The sequence below is a fragment of the Tripterygium wilfordii genome, chromosome 21 (genome assembly GCF_013401445.1).
Source record: "Tripterygium wilfordii isolate XIE 37 chromosome 21, ASM1340144v1, whole genome shotgun sequence".
NCBI classification, from domain to species: Eukaryota; Viridiplantae; Streptophyta; class Magnoliopsida; order Celastrales; family Celastraceae; genus Tripterygium; species Tripterygium wilfordii.
The window spans coordinates 16,430,677-16,448,585 of record NC_052252.1 but is presented as its reverse complement, the minus strand read 5'-3'; the positions used below and the strand labels follow the sequence as shown (position 1 = coordinate 16,448,585).

The following is a 17,909-nucleotide window of genomic DNA, read 5'->3' as shown; positions in this document are numbered from 1 at the left end:
CACAGCACCACAGTTGTATAACTTACAGCATTGCACAACACTTCACAGCAGTTTACAGCACTCCCAAACATGCCCATGAATCTATAAAACACAACCAAATGCGCAAAATTCATATATATTCCTTTTTTTTTAAAACATAAATTTAGAGAAGGGATAGGATTCGAACTCACGGTAATAGATAGATGATCCCTTACATAGAAGGAGATTGTAATTCAACTAACGGCTGACTTGCATATATATTTGTTTTTAATCCTCTTCAAAGTGAGAAAAATATGACATTTGAGAAGTCAATCGCCAAAATTTTCCAGGATCTCAAATGCAAATTATTATTGTTGACTACAATTGGAGGAGCCTTCCAAAAGGGAAAATAGTATATGCACTCCAAATTTTATTAAGTACACCCAATCTTAATAAATCATAGTTAAAAACGTAACATTATCATCAAGTACACTCCATTTTTCTGTTTTTTCAAAAAATTAGGGTTGTTATTGGTACGGTTACCGTTACCAAATCCTCAATACCGTTACCATACCGATCCCTTCGGTAACTCAAAAAATACTACCGTTACCAATAGAGTCGGTATACCAATCAATCGATAATTGGTAAATTTACCAATTAAGATCAACCATAGAGTATCAACAAACTGGACCAGCTTGTAAACGTAAAAAAAATTAAAAATTATTACAAAATAGAGTTTATACCCATATGAATTGAACCAGCTTGTAACAAAAGCCCAAGATCAATGAACTAAAAGACTACAATGCTAAGCCTAAGTCTTAAGAATAAGCTCAGCTTCAAATAGATAAGACCCACAATGGTCTATATCCCATAACAAGGGTATGATGCAGTAGAAGGGCGGGCGAGAGCTTGAAGACAACTCCACTGCAAGCATGAAGCGAACTTCACTGAGAGATGCTATCTTAACAAAATCACCCTCTTAACCTCTTCTTCTCGGGTTTACGACCGATTTGGGGCTCCCGCTTCTATCTCTTCCATTTACAACGAACATCTGTGAAAAGAAAGATTTGAAAAGGCAAAATGAAATGAAGTAGAAATGGTACTATAAAGGGGTTTTATAAAGAGTCTAGACCAGAGAGAGTGAGTCGATTGTCTCGATGAGTCCGTCTCTGTGAGAGGTTGAGAGTATTTTGAGAGATTGAGATCTATGGCTGTATGGAGATGAGAGTCGAAGACCAGAGTGAGATTTGTGAGAATAAGTGAATAACCCTAAAAATCATGAATGGTGTAGATTATAGTGGATGAATCTAATGGTATTAAATTAAACAAAATTAAAACTAAAAATAATATTAATATTAATATATATTTAATATATATGTCGGTAATCAGGAAATTTACCAAGTTTGAACTTTGCTTACCAGTACCGTTACCAAATGCATCGGTAAATTTACCATACCGAAATATTGATAACGGTATACCAATCTTCTGTCATCTTCGGTAACCAATATGTCGTTAATGATATACCAATGGATAATTTATCATACCATTAACAGCACTACAAAAAACCACATCTGCACCCCACTTCTTCCTCAGACCTCGACCATCCATAGCTCAAAACCACCGCCAGCCACACCGCACTTCTCTCTTTGCTTGCACGTCCTCCGATAGTGCAAATGCCCAACAAAGTTAACAAGAGCAGAGTGATAGAAGGCATTGGGCATATCAAAAAGACTCATGGTTTTTACCCTTAGATTTCCAAACTCCACCTTCCCAAGCTTCCAATCTTCACCTTTGATGAATAAGTAATGGAAAGTTTCCCCCAAGGGGCCCTTCACTTTCAAATCCTCGACCTCCCATTGCTGGTGAAGGTTGCAGTCATCGGCCCAGGGGGACTAATAGGTGTTTGATTGTGAACGAATTGAGAACATCATGGAGATCGGAGGGGAGGGAGAGCGTAGGCTGGTGTTGGTTGAATTCGGAAAGTAGGGAGTCAACCCAAGAGGTAAGGTTTGAATGGGTTGTAAAGGACGGCTTCGGACGAGGTAAGGGAGAGTTCTGGGCGTTGACCCAGTTGCCAAAGCTCATTTGAATGAACCATAGCAGTTCAATCTCTTCTCCGTCATGAAAGAGATCGGGAACATAAGGTAGATGAAGATGAACATGGATTGGGTTGTATTTAGTAAATCGTGGAGTGTATAAAATTAAAAAAAAAAAGGAAAAGTAAGGAAAGAAAGAATATAACAATTCTTTTGTATTTAGTCAATTTAGGTGACCAGCATGTATGAATCAAATCAAAACAACGCAACAAAAGGCTGTTGAAATCAACCACAGTCAACACCACCAAAATTAACAACTACTTATTAAAACAAGATCATGATCACGCACATTTACTTATCCAGATCAACGGCTTAGATTGATCATTCTTTTATTTTTACGGTGTAGAATCATACACTATTCACTTCTTTGGTTCTTCCCATATTTAGTTCCTTTTTGTTCCCCATTTTACCCCTCACGCTATTCGTGCTTTCAATCGGCCCACGCCTAAGCGCAGACAAGTGTAAAACAATGAACTGGTAGAAGTCATGCGCAGCGAAGAAGCCAAACCCAGGAAGAAAAGGAAGAGAAGCGGATTGGAAACTAGACAACCAACACAGAAACTGAATCTTTTTTTTTTCCCAAAATACCCCTCACAACTATCTCCCACATTTCCTTCTTTGGCTCAATTTGCTTTCCATGATCTCTATAAACCCTCATCTATGTTCGATTCTTTCTATATTCTCTTCGTGATTAAATTCTCTTATGGATCTACTGAATTTTCATCTCCTGTGATCTTCTAGCTTGCGATTGTAGTTCGATCGTTGATTTTTCTCTGTTGGTTTTTTTTCGTCTTTAATTTTCCGGGGAAGTTGTTCCGGGGTGAGAAAATGAAGGTGCCGTGTTGTTCTGTGTGCCAAACGCGTTACAACGAGGAGGAGAGGACTCCGTTGCTGCTTCAATGCGGGCACGGGTTCTGCAGGGAGTGTCTTTCGAGGATGTTCTCAGCATCGCAGGATACGACACTTCCTTGTCCACGGTGTCGCCACGTTTCAGTGATTGGGAATTCGGTGCAGTACTTGCGCAAGAACTATGCTCTGCTCGCTCTTATACAGTCCAACGCCGCCGCTGCAGTGAATGATAATACTGATGATGACGAGGATGGTGAGGGCGTTGATGATAAGGAGGATGGGGAAATTAATGGATACGGTGATGTGGGGCGGCGAAGCCATGGGTGTCATGCTTCGAGTTCAGGAACTGCGTGCGGACCTGTGCTTGAGCTCGGGAAGCACCAAGAGGTGAAGCTGGTAAGGAAGATTGGAGAAGGAAGACGAGCGGGAGTAGAGACGTGGGCTGCAGTGATCGGTGGGACCCATGGTCGGTGCAGGCACCGTGTAGTTGTGAAAAAGGTGGCATTGAGTGAGGAGATGGAGGTGGATTGGGTGCAAGGGCAGCTGGATAACTTGCGGCGTGCGACAATGTGGTGCAGGAATATATGCACTTTTCATGGCGCTGTGAGGATGGATGGGAGTTTGGGGCTTGTAATGGAGAGTTGTTACGGGTCTGTGCAGTCTGAGATGCAGCACAATGAAGGGAGACTCACACTGGAGCAGATATTAAGGTTCTGTTAAATTTTCTTCTCCCTTGTTCAATGTTTAATGCGTTTTGATAATGGTTACTTTGTGCATATGGTGTTACGCTGTAGCCAAATTAAATTCTGAATATGATAAGTGCATTTTGCTGTTTTTATTTGGCTTTGGTTTTTATTATTATAAGAGAATTGGATAGCATTACCAGTGGGCGAGGGTATTGATGCATTGAGATTTTTTTGTTTATCACTGCTTGTTCTGAAATTAAACAAATATCAAGCCTAGCACCTCATCGCGAAAGTTAGTGTTAATAGTTGGAAATAGAATTTAGGTTTACCTATAGGTGCATGTGCTTCTTTTATTCTCTCTTTCTTGCAAAAGTCACGAGTCAGCATAACAAATGCATATGCATGAACGCATATAGTCTTTTGTGATTGATTAAGAGTGTTGGCTTCAGATTCTGTTTAATAGAAGGTCAGTAACATGATCACTTATTGCCATTGACTGTGGGCAATGCCTGGCAGAGATGATTCATCTTGGTTCATTTATTTGTATAGTTTCTCTATTATGACTTTGTGTTCATGTGTAAATGCTTTGACCTAAGTTAGATTGGACAAATCGTGCCATGTGTATAATTTCTTAATCTTGCAAATAATGTCTGTTTCAAAGCACTGTATCGGACTGGACCAATGCATCCTGGTGTCATTTATATTGTTTCTCTTTGAAGGTTTCCTTGTTGTGAGGACCCGAATGAGATGAGAGGAACCCCATAATGAGATGAAAGGAAGCTTTAATAGCATGGTGATGTTGGCAAGTAAACCAACTTGATTTTTGAATTCAATACTTGAAAGAAATATGGAAGAGAGAAAATCAGGACATCATTTGTGAGATATTATTGTTTTTAATGTTTAAAATAAATTCTAAGCACACTAGATAATCTATGAAATGCTCTAATGGTGTTAGAATCTTTTCACTTGATATCCCAACCCTGTTTAATTCATAAACTGTCTACTAGTTAACAGGAAGTTCTTTGGTATGACGTTTCTGAAATTCACGTCAGAAGCAATTGAGGGATTTTGTTCAAACAACTCTCAGATGTGGTAGATGTGAATTAGTTACCAGGAAGAGTGTATGAGGAACGTGTCAATCTGCTCGTAGTTTGTAAATACTTAAATCCGTCCCAACACTGTAATGCCACCTTGAATTGATGATAGAGAAAAAAAAAACTATTTTGGGCCTGATATGCAGAGTATAAATTTGGAATTACATGTCAAAATAATCCAAGTGGAGCATTGGAGGTATCAATTTATAGTCGACATTTATTTGTAGTTGGCAATTGGAATGGTCAACTATTTCTAGCCATCAATAAACTGTACTCCCTCTACCTTTGTGGGCTTAATTTCAGAGTGTCGAAGCTTTCATGAATTATTAATTGAATCACCAAAATATTATTCAGGCTTGCATATCCTGCAGCCGGATAATACAATTGTTGACTTATCTCTTATGGTTCTTCCTTAAATTCATAAGTCACTTTAATGATGAATGGCTATGCTAAAGCATCAATTTACAGGATCCTGTAGAGATTTGGCAGGGGAACTATTTCATACTTCTAGCAGCACTATCTGTTAGGAATCTGATTTCTTGCGCAATGCAAATGGTGTGACCTTTTGTTTGCAAACAAGGATTTCATGATTAAAAATGATCATGCATGCAAGTGACACTAGCATTTGTTATTTGATCTAAAAGATTCAAGCCTCTTGTGCTTAGAATAACATTTCTACTGGAAATGGTTTTTCTTTTCTATTCTTTAGGCCGTCTTTAGTGTTTTGTGTGCAGGGAAATGAATGGCTTGACGTGGATCACAAAATGCTGAACTTTATAAAAGGATAAGAGTAAAATGAAGGGCAAGGAATACTGTTCAAAAAAAAGGCCTAGAACACACTTGTTACTGACTTTGAGATTTATAATGCAAATACAGTTGGAGAATTCTTTGGCAACTTCAAATTGCTGTGGAATTCTGTGTAGTATGTGCCAAAGAAAGTGCTTAAGTTATTATAAGCCTTTTTTGCTATTTTCATCTTAAAATTCATCAAGTGTTAGCTTGATAAGTAGATTCATACCAAAATGGTCTAAAGTTTTCCTTTTCTGCTATTCAAAATTCAAATCATGTTGATTGTATCACCTAGATGGAATTTGCATTATTGCCAATTGCCAATAGAGGTTCATTGTCTGAGCACTCTTCAAGTTTTTGGCATTAGTATGAAAGAAAATGTGTATATAATTGCCAATTTAAAACCCGTCTAAAAGTTATTAGCTGGCAATGTTTCTTGTCGTGATGTGATGATTGCTGCCAAATGTAGATATGGGGCAGATGTTGCAAGAGGGGTTGCTGAACTCCATGCAGCAGGTGTTGTTTGTATGAATATAAAACCGTCCAATCTTCTTTTGGATGCAAGTGGTTGTGCAGTGGTCTCTGATTACGGACTTGCTGCGATCCTGAAAAAACCTGCCTGCCGAAAACCTCAAACACAGTGTGAGTCTTCGAAAATTCATTCGTGTATGGACTGTACAATGCTCAGTCCACATTACACTGCTCCAGAGGCTTGGGAACCAGTGAAGAAGTCATTGAATCTATTCTGGGATGATGCCATCGGTATATCTGCTGAGTCAGATGCATGGAGTTTTGGTTGTACATTGGTGGAGATGTGCACAGGCTTTGTTCCGTACGTGAATTACCTAATATTTTATTCTGAAACTTTATTTTCTCCATCGTTTTATATTTATCTTTCATTCCCTACTTGCTTAGTAGCATGAGTCATGCAGGTGGGCCGGTTTGAGTGCAGAAGAAATTTATCGAGCTGTTGTCAAGGCTAAAAAACAGCTTCCCCAGTATGCAAGTGTAGTAGGTGTTGGAATCCCTAGGGAATTGTGGAAGATGATTGGTGACTGCCTGCAGTTCAAGCCATCAAGAAGACCGACTTTTAGTGCAATGTTGGCAATATTTCTTCGTCACTTGCAGGAACTCCCACGCAGTCGCCCTGCGAGTCCTAATAAGTAAGAATTCTGAAGTTTATTCCTTGAGTCTTCTCTTCAGTGTTATTATTTTAATTGAAGTTGGTCAGATCGGATCTGAGTTGATTGTAGTTTAACCAAGATAAAAGCAAATGTGGTTGTTATACGAAGTTTTGTGTGTGTATGTGAGAGAGAGAGAGAGACATAGTGATCATGAGATTAAACTTTCAACATCTTGTCTGTTTGAGTGCAGCGGTTTTGCGAAAAATTCTGTATCAAATGTGACAGAATCATCTCTCACACCTGATTTTGAGGTTTTACAGAGCAATCCGAATCATCTACATCGTCTTGTTTCTGAAGGGGATGTGCACAGTGTTAGGTTAGTGGATTTTCAATTCTAACTTTTTTGTTTCGGTATTATTTTTGACTTACCTTAGGCTTCATATTTTATTTTCTTTGCCGCTATGTTTGTTTGTTTTTTTTTTCCCTTCTCTCCCTATACAGGGATATACTGGCAAAGGCGGCATCAGGACATGGTACTGTCTCAATATCTATGCTATTAGAAGCACAGAATACTGATGGCCAAACTGCTCTCCACTTAGCTTGCAGACGTGGTAGTGCAGAACTTGTGGGGGCAATATTAGAGTATGCAGAGGCAAATGTGGATATTTTGGATAAAGATGGAGATCCTCCTCTTGTTTTTGCTTTAGCAGCTGGTTCGCCGGATTGTGTCCGTGCTCTTATTGAGAAAGGGGCTAATGTTAGATCTAGGTTGAGGGAAGGCTTTGGCCCATCTGTTGCCCATGTCTGTGCCTACCATGGCCAGCCTGATTGCATGCGAGTAGGTTTTCATTTCATCTAATGTAGTATATGATCTCTGTTTGTTATATACTTCCTGTTGACTTGAATTTAATTTATGAATAGGAGTTGCTTTTGGCTGGAGCTGATCCCAATGCAGTGGACGATGAAGGTGAATCCGTACTCCACAGAGCTGTGGCCAAGAAGTATACTGATTGTACCCTTGTCATATTGGAAAATGGTGGCTGTATGTCAATGGCTATTCTAAATTCAAAAAATCTGACGTAAGTAGAGAATACGGCTTATTTCATTTCCTTACTAATACCTTATTGTGGTAAAAAAGATTGAAGGTGAAGACTTTTCTCAGGGAGCTGTGGAGCATGTTGCAAAATAAATTGTTTATTCAATTACTTATGATTAAGGGCAATAGAAGATAAAATGAACAAGAAAGAGGGGGCTTGGTGAGTAGAAAAAGGTTTTGTATAAGATTGGAGGGCAACATAACTTAATTACGTTATGGGGTTACAATATGAAGTTTCCATAAGGAAAAATTGACATGCCCCCCAAAGGGAAGAAAAGGAAAGAAAGAAGCCTAACATTCTTATGAATCTGGATCTACTTGCAAGGGGACCTTCCAATGTTGCCTAGTTCCTTGAGGATGTGGGTATCTAGCCTATGTAGTGGAATCCTGCCAAACAATGCTGGAACATCTTTTCATAAAAACAGAGATGGAACTTCAATTCAACTGGCCAATCAACATAATACTTCTAACTCGCTTCGTTTGGGATAGAGCATAAAATCTCCATTCAATTCTACTTGGACAATTTAAGTTGGTTGTTGAGGAGCGCCACTTGTTTGACTGGTCAAGCTCTTCCCACACTTCCTCAGGACAGGGATGTAAACCCCATCTCATTGAAGATTAAAAAAAAGTTGCATTTTGTTAAGCTCTTTTAACTGTTATTTTCTTTTGGATTGGGTAAATGATTATGGGTTGATGAGAACTGGATGATAGATATTGTTTATTTACGTCATGCTATTTTCACAGTGATTGTAATGTTGAAGCATTTTATTACGTGTTTTCCTCTCCCCCCCAATTAACCTCCTCAGCTATCTGTATGCTTTGTGAGTACTGGGTTGTTGTTCTGTCTTTCAATTAATTCTTATTACTTAAAATCTATACTAGCCAATATGCTTGGCTTTTTTATGACTTGCATGCTTGTTTTTGTTGCCCTTTCCTCCCTAACTTCTACTTCATACGTTCCGTACTTCCTGCATGACAGACCATTACACTTGTGTGTTGCGACGTGGAATGTTCCCGTCGTAAGAAGTTGGGTGCAGATTGCATCCCCAGAAGAGAGAGCCTATGCGATTGATATACCAAGCCCCGTTGGCACTGCATTATGTATGGCTGCTGCTCTAAAGAAGGATCATGAAACTGGTAATGGCAAGATCAAGAAGTATCCAACTTCTCTAAATGAAAATTTACCAAAGAGAAAATTTGTGTTCTTATTTAGTAGATTTCTTGTTATTATTTGATTTTCAGTTGATGCTTATATAATCTCCGAGTATATGCCCACCAGAAAATGTCACCGGCTGCAGGGGGAGAAATGGGTATGTGTTGGGTTTGGGGGGGGGGGGGGTTGGTGTCCCTTGCAGGTAAATGCAATTCCTGAATCATGGTCCATTCTATGTCTCTCTAGACTGTTTGGCAATACCAAATATTATGGTACAAATGTTAATTTGTTGGAAGGAATGTGCTGGCTTCGTGAGTAGGTTTTTTTTTTGCGGTTTGGCTCTGAAAAGCTTGAAATTTTTTCAAATCTACTTTTAAAGTCCTTTTTTAACTGGATAATCTTCACCATTTGAACCCTTTACCACTCTCATCCCCAATTCATTCTGGGAAATAGGTTTAGTGTGGAAAGGAGATGCATATGCTTGCTTACCCAAAAAGAAAAGAGAGATGCATATGCTCAAGCATTGGCCAAGGCTTTGACTTTTATTTCCTACCCTACCCCTCTGCGTGGGTAACAGCAAGCATGGTAGGCTTGTGATATCCAATTCAGAAATGGTTGTGCTGTCAGTAATTTTATTTTGTTTGTGGACATGTATGTATTACTCTGGAACAAAGAAAAGATGAAAACATTATTTGATTCAAGGATGGGCAAATTTTTTAAGGAATATCTCAATGATGATTGATAAGTGCTTTATCTTTTTCGAATCATGTTACTTGGAAGGCTCAGGTATACTTTTCTTTCAATAGTTATAGTTCACCTGTTTGTTCAATCATTTTCTTTTATTTTTCTTTTTCATTCCCCTTTTTGATTTTTTGCCCGACAATTAGAATTTCTTTTTTGTTTTATTCTTTGCTATTTCTGTTAATTAGAATGTAATAATATCTGAATATTGTTACTTTTTTGATCCATTTGAGTTCAGTTTATGTACTTTGTGATCTATTCTTACCATATACTTGTTGTAGAGGGGAGAGAATTGGTCCGCTTGTTGCTCGATGCTGGAGCAGATCCAACTGCCCAAGATTCTCAACATGGGCGAACAGCTTTGCATGCGGCTGCTATGGCTAATGATGTGGAGTTGGTTAAAGTGAGCTCTATACCTTCCCTATAACTTGATGAGTGCTTAGCCATTTTTTATGGGTAGCTCCTGCATTATGTGCATTTGGTGGGGATGTTGTTTCCTTAATTGCAATTCCTTCTTTTCGTTCTTGTTATTAAGTTGTTAAATGTTATTTGCAAAATATTGAATAGATAATTCTTGATGCTGGAGTGGACCCGAACATTAGGAATGTGCGCAAGACGATACCACTTCATGTAGCATTGGCTAGAGGGGCCAATTCATGTGTGGAGTTGCTTTTATCTGCTGGTGCAGATTACAATTTGCAGGTTCCTTTTCCTATTGCCTTACTTTAGTCTTGATGCAATTTGTGCTAATTTACCAGCCATGATATTACAGTCTTCTGCTCTTTGGAAGTAATTACAAATGTTTGCTTGCTTTATCACATATAACTATTCTCTAGAACATCGTTTTATTTAGTGAGGGGGATACTTTGTCCTGTGTGGGGATGCAATTTTCCTCTTGGGGAGGCTACCTGGAGGGCTTTGTACAAGCTGGGTATAACTTATTTACTTCTTGCTGATGGTACTCTTCTTTCTTCTCTGAATGAGTTGGAGAGACTTGTGAGTGTGAATCTGTGTATTATTTTGCTCTCAGTTAGTTTTAAAGCTTGATAGTCAATCTGGGAAAGACTGAACTTGTTCTTGTAGGGGATTTGGGAAGATTGCCAATATAGCTGCTTTTCAGATTACAAGTCAAGGCTTCGTCTAGAATATTTTTCAAGTAATGAGAATGAAAGAGGATAGGCAGGTTGGAGGAAGATTTACCTATCCCATGAAAGCTTGCTCTAAAGGCCACCCGTATAACCGTTCATATGTCTTATATGTCCCCTTTTACTTGCCCATCTGTTTTAGCTAATAGGTTAGGGAAGTTACCAATGGTTTGGATAACTATTTTAAAACCCATATGGGTTTCTACTCACAATCGATTTTTAGGTACTTTTTCCTTCTCCTAATCCACTTAGGGGCAATGTCTGTGCTTGTTGTTTGCAGGATGATGATGGCAACAATGCTTTCCATATTGCAGCAGATGCAGCAAAAATGATTCGTGAAAATCTAGAATGGCTCATTGTTATGCTTAAAAATCCTGATGCTGCAGTTGAAGTTAGAAATCACAAGTAATTTCTATTTAAAACCTTAACTTTTGGGAGTGTTGGCATCATTCTCCAGCGTTCTCATGTGTACAGTGTACTGTCCTTTGGACTATGGGTCCGGTGTCTGCAGAAGCTGTTGGTGCAGTAGTATAGATGCTGTGATGTAGCTGTTGGGCCCTGCCATTTATTACTAACTTAGTTTTGCATATGTTGGTTGACAGCGGTAAGACTCTACGTGACTTTCTGGAGGCCCTTCCCCGGGAATGGATTTCTGAAGATCTGATGGAGGCACTTACAGAGAGGGGAGTGCATCTGTCTCCAACAACGTAAGGACAAAATTTCATATCATCATACCGAGATAATTTTCTGTAAGAAGTTTATGATACATTTTTATTTCATAAGTATGTCACAATCTTTGGTATTTCTCATGCTATTCAGATTTGAAGCGGGGGATTGGGTTAAGTATAAAAGAACTGTCACAAATCCTACATATGGGTGGCAAGGTGCGAACCATAGAAGTGTGGGCTTTGTGCAAAGTGTCTTGGACAAGGACAATCTCAGTGTCTCCTTTTGTTCTGGAGAGGCTCGTGTATTGACAGATGAAGTTTTGAAGGTGATTCCATTGGACAGGGGACATTATGTCCAGCTTAAACCTGATGTCAAAGAGGCAAGGTTTGTATTTCCAAATTTTGCTAGTTTTTTTTAAGTATCGGTTGAGCCATTGCATTTATGATCTTCATGTTGCAATGGCGGTTGCCTCTTGGTTTAGTTTCAAAATGCCTTCCTTGCACTTGAAGGTCTAATTTTTATGAGGTTGGGAAAGTGGATAACTTCCTTATCCACACAGCCTATGCTGGAAGGGGATGAAAGTAAATATTTCGTTACAATTGACAGAGTATATCAGAAAAATCATCTACTTATTTCCTCCATGGTGATAATATCTACTTCAGTGGGCCCCTATCAGGGATGAGTGTGCTTAGAATACCATCTTTGAGCTTCTTCGCGACCTCCATTTCCTCTCTGTCTCTTTTTCTTCTTCTTTTACTCTGTATTTCTCATTATGAGAACGAGTAATTTATATCTCTGATTTTAGGGCTGCACTCTCCTCCTTGTTTTCTTTTTGGGTTGCATCCCCTTGGTGCTTGAATAAACTTTATTCATTCAAAAACTATAGCGCTCCCCCCCCCCCCCCGGCGACACTTTATCTGCAATTTCTAAAACTGCTACTGGTCTGGGTGTGTGAACAAAAAAGATATTTGCTTGCCATGGTTATGTAACTATAGACATGATGATTCCCTAAAATCTTATTGAAGCTTAATGACGTAATACGCATGCAAAGGAGCCCTTTAATTTTGTTCGCGGAAACAAATACATTCTTTTGGTTAATTTTACTGATAAAGTGTCCTCGAGTATGGTTGGTGTAAAGTAGTATGGACGGGTTGTAGATACAGATCATACCATTCAACAAACAGTATGAATGGGTTGTAGATTCAGATCTTGCTATTCAACAAACAATTGTATCATTGAGAAACATGTATATATTTTAACGTTCAGAGCAGGGATAATGGACATGGAGCATGCCAAATGCTATTGGGGAGAGGAATCTGATGTATAAAAATGATATTGGCGAACTAGGTTACTTTATATTCTCAGTATTGAAGTTATTTATCATGACTCATGAGGCACTAAGTTGCTTAAATCTAGCGGCTTTTAATGGTATTTAAGTGTTAGCATGGTTACAATTTCCTGGCTATTAGTTAAATATGCTGAGCGATCTGCATTGTTATCAGGTTTGGCTGGCGTGCTCCTGCACGAGACAGCATTGGTACAGTCTTATGTGTTGATGATGAAGGGATCTTGCGTGTTGGATTTCCAGGCGCATCCCGTGGCTGGAAAGCTGATCCTGCAGAAATGGACAGGGTCGAAGAATTCAAAGTTGGGGACTGGGTTCGTATTCGCCCCACTCTTACGACTGCGAAGCATGGATTTGGACATGCAACACCTGGGAGCATTGGTATAGTGTATTGCATCAGGCCAGACGGTAGTTTGTTGCTAGAGTTGAGCTATCTTCCAAATCCATGGCATTGTGAACCTGAGGAGGTTGAGCATGTTACCCCGTTCAGGGTATGAGGAGAACTTTGTATAATGACTTCTGAATTTCTTTTTAAATTTTTGTTAAAGTTTCATCAGTTCAATTCACTAAGAAACATTGGGAGGGAATGCTAATTTGCATCTCAATTGTACAGATTGGTGACAAGGTATGTGTGAAGCGATCTGTTGCTGAACCTAGATATGCTTGGGGTGGTGAGACTCATCATAGTGTTGGGCGTATCAGCGAGATAGAGAATGATGGGCTCCTAATTATGGAAATTCCTAATCGACCTATACCATGGCAGGCTGATCCATCTGACATGGAAAAGGTTGAAGATTTCAAGGTAATATTTGACTTCTTCCTAGTTTGTGTAACATCCATCATATCTATTGTGAGTACTTGTTTATTGTTGTTCTGAGTACACGTTTGATCCGCCTTTAATAGGTTGGGGATTGGGTTAGAGTGAAAGCTTCCGTATCTTCTCCAAAATATGGTTGGGAGGACATTACTCGGAAGAGCATTGGGGTGATTCATAGCTTGGAGGAGGATGGTGATATGGGTATTGCCTTTTGTTTTAGAAGCAAATCTTTCAGTTGTTCTGTGACTGATGTGGAAAAGGTACCTCCTTTTGAAGTTGGACAAGAAATTCATGTGATGCCATCCATTACACAGCCACGTCTTGGATGGTCAAATGAAAGTCCAGCATCTGTCGGAAAAATTGTGAGAATTGACATGGATGGAGCTTTGAATGTAAGAATCCTGACCTTAAATGTTTTCTTTCGTTCTTTCTGTCTATCAATGGATGTGGGGAACTGCCATTGAAGTGGATTATGACAAGGCACTTGACCATGTCAGATAGTAGCCGCATTCATTACATTAACAAAGCTTGTTTCAATTTCAGTCTCCCTCCCTCTCCCTCCCCCTCTCTCTCTCACACACACACACAGAGTAATGTGATACCAGCATAATTTCTCTTGATAAGTTTTGTTCTTTTATTAATATTTACTACTTTACTGGCATTGGGAGGGGACTTGACTAGAATCTTGGACCTTTTTCCTGGTTCAAGTCCTTAAGGAGTGGACTATCACTAGGCCAAGAGCTCCTTAGTTAATGTGATACCAGCACCATGTAATTGGATAGGGTGGTTTACTTTTAGTGCTATCACTATTCTTGGAAAACTCATATTTATGCCTGATAAAATCCATTTATTTCTTTTGCATACTTTGTTAATTATTGATCAGCCATTTTCTGTACCTTTATAGGTGAGAGTTGCTGGAAGAGACAGCTTGTGGAAGGTGTCTCCTGGAGATGCGGAAAGTCTTTCGGGATTTGAAGTTGGTGATTGGGTACGTTCAAAACCAAGCCTAGGAACTAGACCAAGTTATGACTGGAACACTATTGGCAAAGAAAGCTTAGCAGTAGTGCATAGTGTCCAAGACACTTGTTATCTCGAGCTGGCTTGCTGTTTCCGCAAAGGGAGGTTGGTCACTCATTACACAGACGTTGAGAAAGTTCCATGTTTTAAAGTTGGGCAGCATGTTCGGTTTCGACCTGGACTGGTTGAACCACGGTGGGGCTGGAGGGGGGCACAGCCTCATTCACGAGGCATTCTAACTAGTGTTCATGCGGATGGAGAAGTAAGAGTTGCATTCTCTGGTTTGTCAGTGTTTTGGAGAGGTGATCCTACAGATCTCGAGGTAGAGCTGATGTTTGAAGTGGGAGAATGGGTAAGACTGAGGGTAAATGCCCATAATTGGAAATCCATTGGACCCGGTAGTGTCGGTGTTGTTCAAGGAAAAGGGTATGAGGGACATGCATGGGACGGAACCACTTTTGTTGGGTTTTCTGGGGAGCAAGAAAAATGGGTGGGGTCGGCATCCGTTCTTGAAAGAGTGGACAAGCTCATGATTGGGCAGAAGGTTAGTGTCAAACTCTCTGTAGAGCAGCCAAGATTTGGATGGTCAGGTCATAGCCACGAAAGCATTGGAACCATATCAGCAATTGATGCTGATGGAAAGCTAAAAATATATACGCCAGTTGGTTCCAAAACGTGGATGCTTGATCCATCAGAAATTGTGGTAGTTAAGGAAGAAGAAATCTGCATTGGAGACTGGGTTAGGGTTAAGGCGTCGGTTTCAGCCCCAACATATCAGTGGGGAGAGGTGAGCCATTCAAGCATTGGGGTGGTGCACCGCATGGAAGGTGGGGAACTATGGGTGGCATTCTGCTTTATGGACAGGCTATGGCTTTGCAAAGCATGGGAAATGGAACGAGTTAGGGCATTCAAAGTAGGGGACAAGGTGAGAATTAGAGAAGGGCTGGTGTCACCTCGATGGGGGTGGGGAATGGAGACTCATGCAAGCAAGGGGCATGTGGTTGGTGTAGATGCAAATGGAAAGATAAGAATTAAGTTTCAGTGGAGAGAAGGGAGGGCGTGGATTGGAGACCCTGCCGATATTGTTCTTGATGAGAGCTAATCCCGCATGATGGGCTTTCATGGAGCTCTTGTTCGTGCTGTGGAGTCCAACTGCTTGGGTTGGTAGGACAAGCAAGGGTTTTCTACTGCAGTATATGGCCATATTTACTCGGCCAGTATCCATGATTTCGCAGCGGCCACCAGAAAGGGCGGTTCTATTTAATGTTAGTAAGCAGTACAGACGATTCAGCAAATATGGGGGAGCATGGGAGGAAAAAACTGCCGTTGCCTTGCTACTAACTATACGGGGATAACAGAGCAGCCAACGGAGAAGATGTCCAGGTCATTTGTATGTCATAGATCGTGTTAATAGTTGAAAAGATTTTGAGGCATATACCTAGTTATCTACACATTATCATTTTCTCAGTTTGTACAAAATCAGACACAACATAATCTTGTGAGTTGTAATTTGTCTAGCCTTCACAGGCACAGCTCTCAGAAGGCAGTCTCTCTTTGGCCACATCATGTTGTTTTTATACAGCTAGATCAGAACCTGACAGTTGCGGCAAGTAGCTTGGATTCTGTCATTTCTTTCTTAGTAATATTCGCGACGAAGAACAATGTATTGAATTTAACTGCAATTTGAAACAAGCTTGGGAAGGAAGTCGTTGTTATTTATCAAGGTTGGGCTGGGGTTTTTTGCCAAAAAAGGGCTACGTTATACTGTGTTATTTTTGGGCTTCACCTAGCTCAATCCTTCAGGCCCATCTTTAAACCCAAGCCAGTCTTTGATAAGATTGTTTGCATAGAAAGCCCAATATTCATTTACTTGGGCCCGCTATGGATCCAATGGACACTTGAGCGGGCCCCTTTTTCTCTGTGAACCCAAACCCGTATTGGCTATAGCTTAAAATTTTAAATTGCTATGAGCAATGAGATCAATATTAAATAACAAAAATTATTTAATACCTCAATTATGCAAATCTCAATTTTATCTCTGGAATTTACCTTAAATAAAAAAGTCCTCTAACTATTTAAGTCTTCATTTTCTGTTTTGGTAAAAGATGTACACAAATCAAATTTGGTCAATTTTTTCAACCAAGGTACACCAATTTTATACCTCAATTATGCAAATCTCAATTTGATCTCTGGAATTTACCTTAAATAAAAAGTCCTCTAACTATTTAAGTCTTCATTTTCTGTTTTGGTAAAAAGATGTACACAACTCAAATTTGGTCAATTTTTCAACCAAAGGTACACCAATTTTGATTTTTTTGGGTTGGAAGCCATCGACCCTATTCTTTTTTTGTGAGGGTAAAAGAAAGAATTGGGTCGATGGCTTCCATGCCAAAAAAGAAATGTTGTTTGACAATTTTGTACAAGCCTAACACAACTTAACTCCAATTTTGATCACCTTGATCACGTGTTTAATTCTTTAAATAATTATATTGGAGGTCTATTTAGTCCAAGGTTACAAAATCCCTAACTAGGAAATATTTCCAGAGTATCAAAAATACCCAAAATTCCGTAACTCATTCAGGCCCAAAATCTCTAACAAGGAATTGAGTACATGAGGGACAACTTCGACTCAAACAAACCCAATTCTATAACTCAGACAAACTCAATTCCATAACTCCAGAGTAGCAACATCGCAACATCAGTGAATGAGGAACTTGGAATTGTAGTGAGAAATCGAGTGAATTGTGAGATCTGAAAATTGTTTGACAAAGAGAGGGGCTTGTTTTCATTGTAGATGGAGGACTGCTTCGACTCTCTCGTTGGCCTATGGAGACTCTCCATGTACTGATCGAGAAAGATGAAATCGCAAAATAATCGAGTCTTGGGAATTATGCAGGTCAAAGTTGAGTTAGAATAGGATTATTGGTTGTGATCGATAGATGAATCAGAAGGCAATAAGAGTTCTCTCGCATTTTAACAAAAACAAGGGTTCCCGCGTGAGAGCAGCGAACATATATATATAATAAAAAATAAAAAATAAAAACTTAAAAACTACAATACTATATATTTGTGGGTCCTCCTATTCAACAACTCTCAAACAAACATAATTGTTTGCTTTCATCACAGCTCAGCTGGTAAGACCTGGACAATTACACTGACAGGTCCAAGGTTCGAGCCCCCAAAGGGCCACTGGAGGCTTATATGGTCATTAACTTCAGGGCCCCGTGGGATTAGTCGAGGTGCGCGTAAAGCTGGCCCGGACACCCACGATAATCAAAAAAAAAAAAAAAAAAATCCATCAAACAATAAGATATGATCGATTGGAAAGTT

The 17,909-nt window shown here is 39.6% G+C and overlaps 1 protein-coding gene across 1 annotated transcript; it reads left to right on the top strand.

Annotated features, from left to right (window-relative positions):
• The first annotated feature begins 2,470 nt into the window (after positions 1 to 2,470).
• Positions 2,471 to 16,284, top strand: LOC119990236 (E3 ubiquitin-protein ligase KEG-like). The gene is made up of 16 exons (XM_038836131.1): positions 2,471 to 3,613; positions 5,942 to 6,304; positions 6,405 to 6,635; positions 6,847 to 6,972; positions 7,098 to 7,434; positions 7,518 to 7,675; positions 8,672 to 8,829; positions 9,868 to 9,989; positions 10,154 to 10,288; positions 11,012 to 11,136; positions 11,334 to 11,438; positions 11,551 to 11,784; positions 12,903 to 13,236; positions 13,359 to 13,547; positions 13,649 to 13,954; positions 14,467 to 16,284. The coding sequence occupies exons 1-16, from the start codon at positions 2,883 to 2,885 to the stop codon at positions 15,679 to 15,681; spliced, it is 4,869 nt and encodes a 1,622-aa protein (XP_038692059.1). The 5' UTR covers positions 2,471 to 2,882; the 3' UTR covers positions 15,682 to 16,284.
• The last annotated feature ends 1,625 nt before the right edge of the window (positions 16,285 to 17,909 follow it).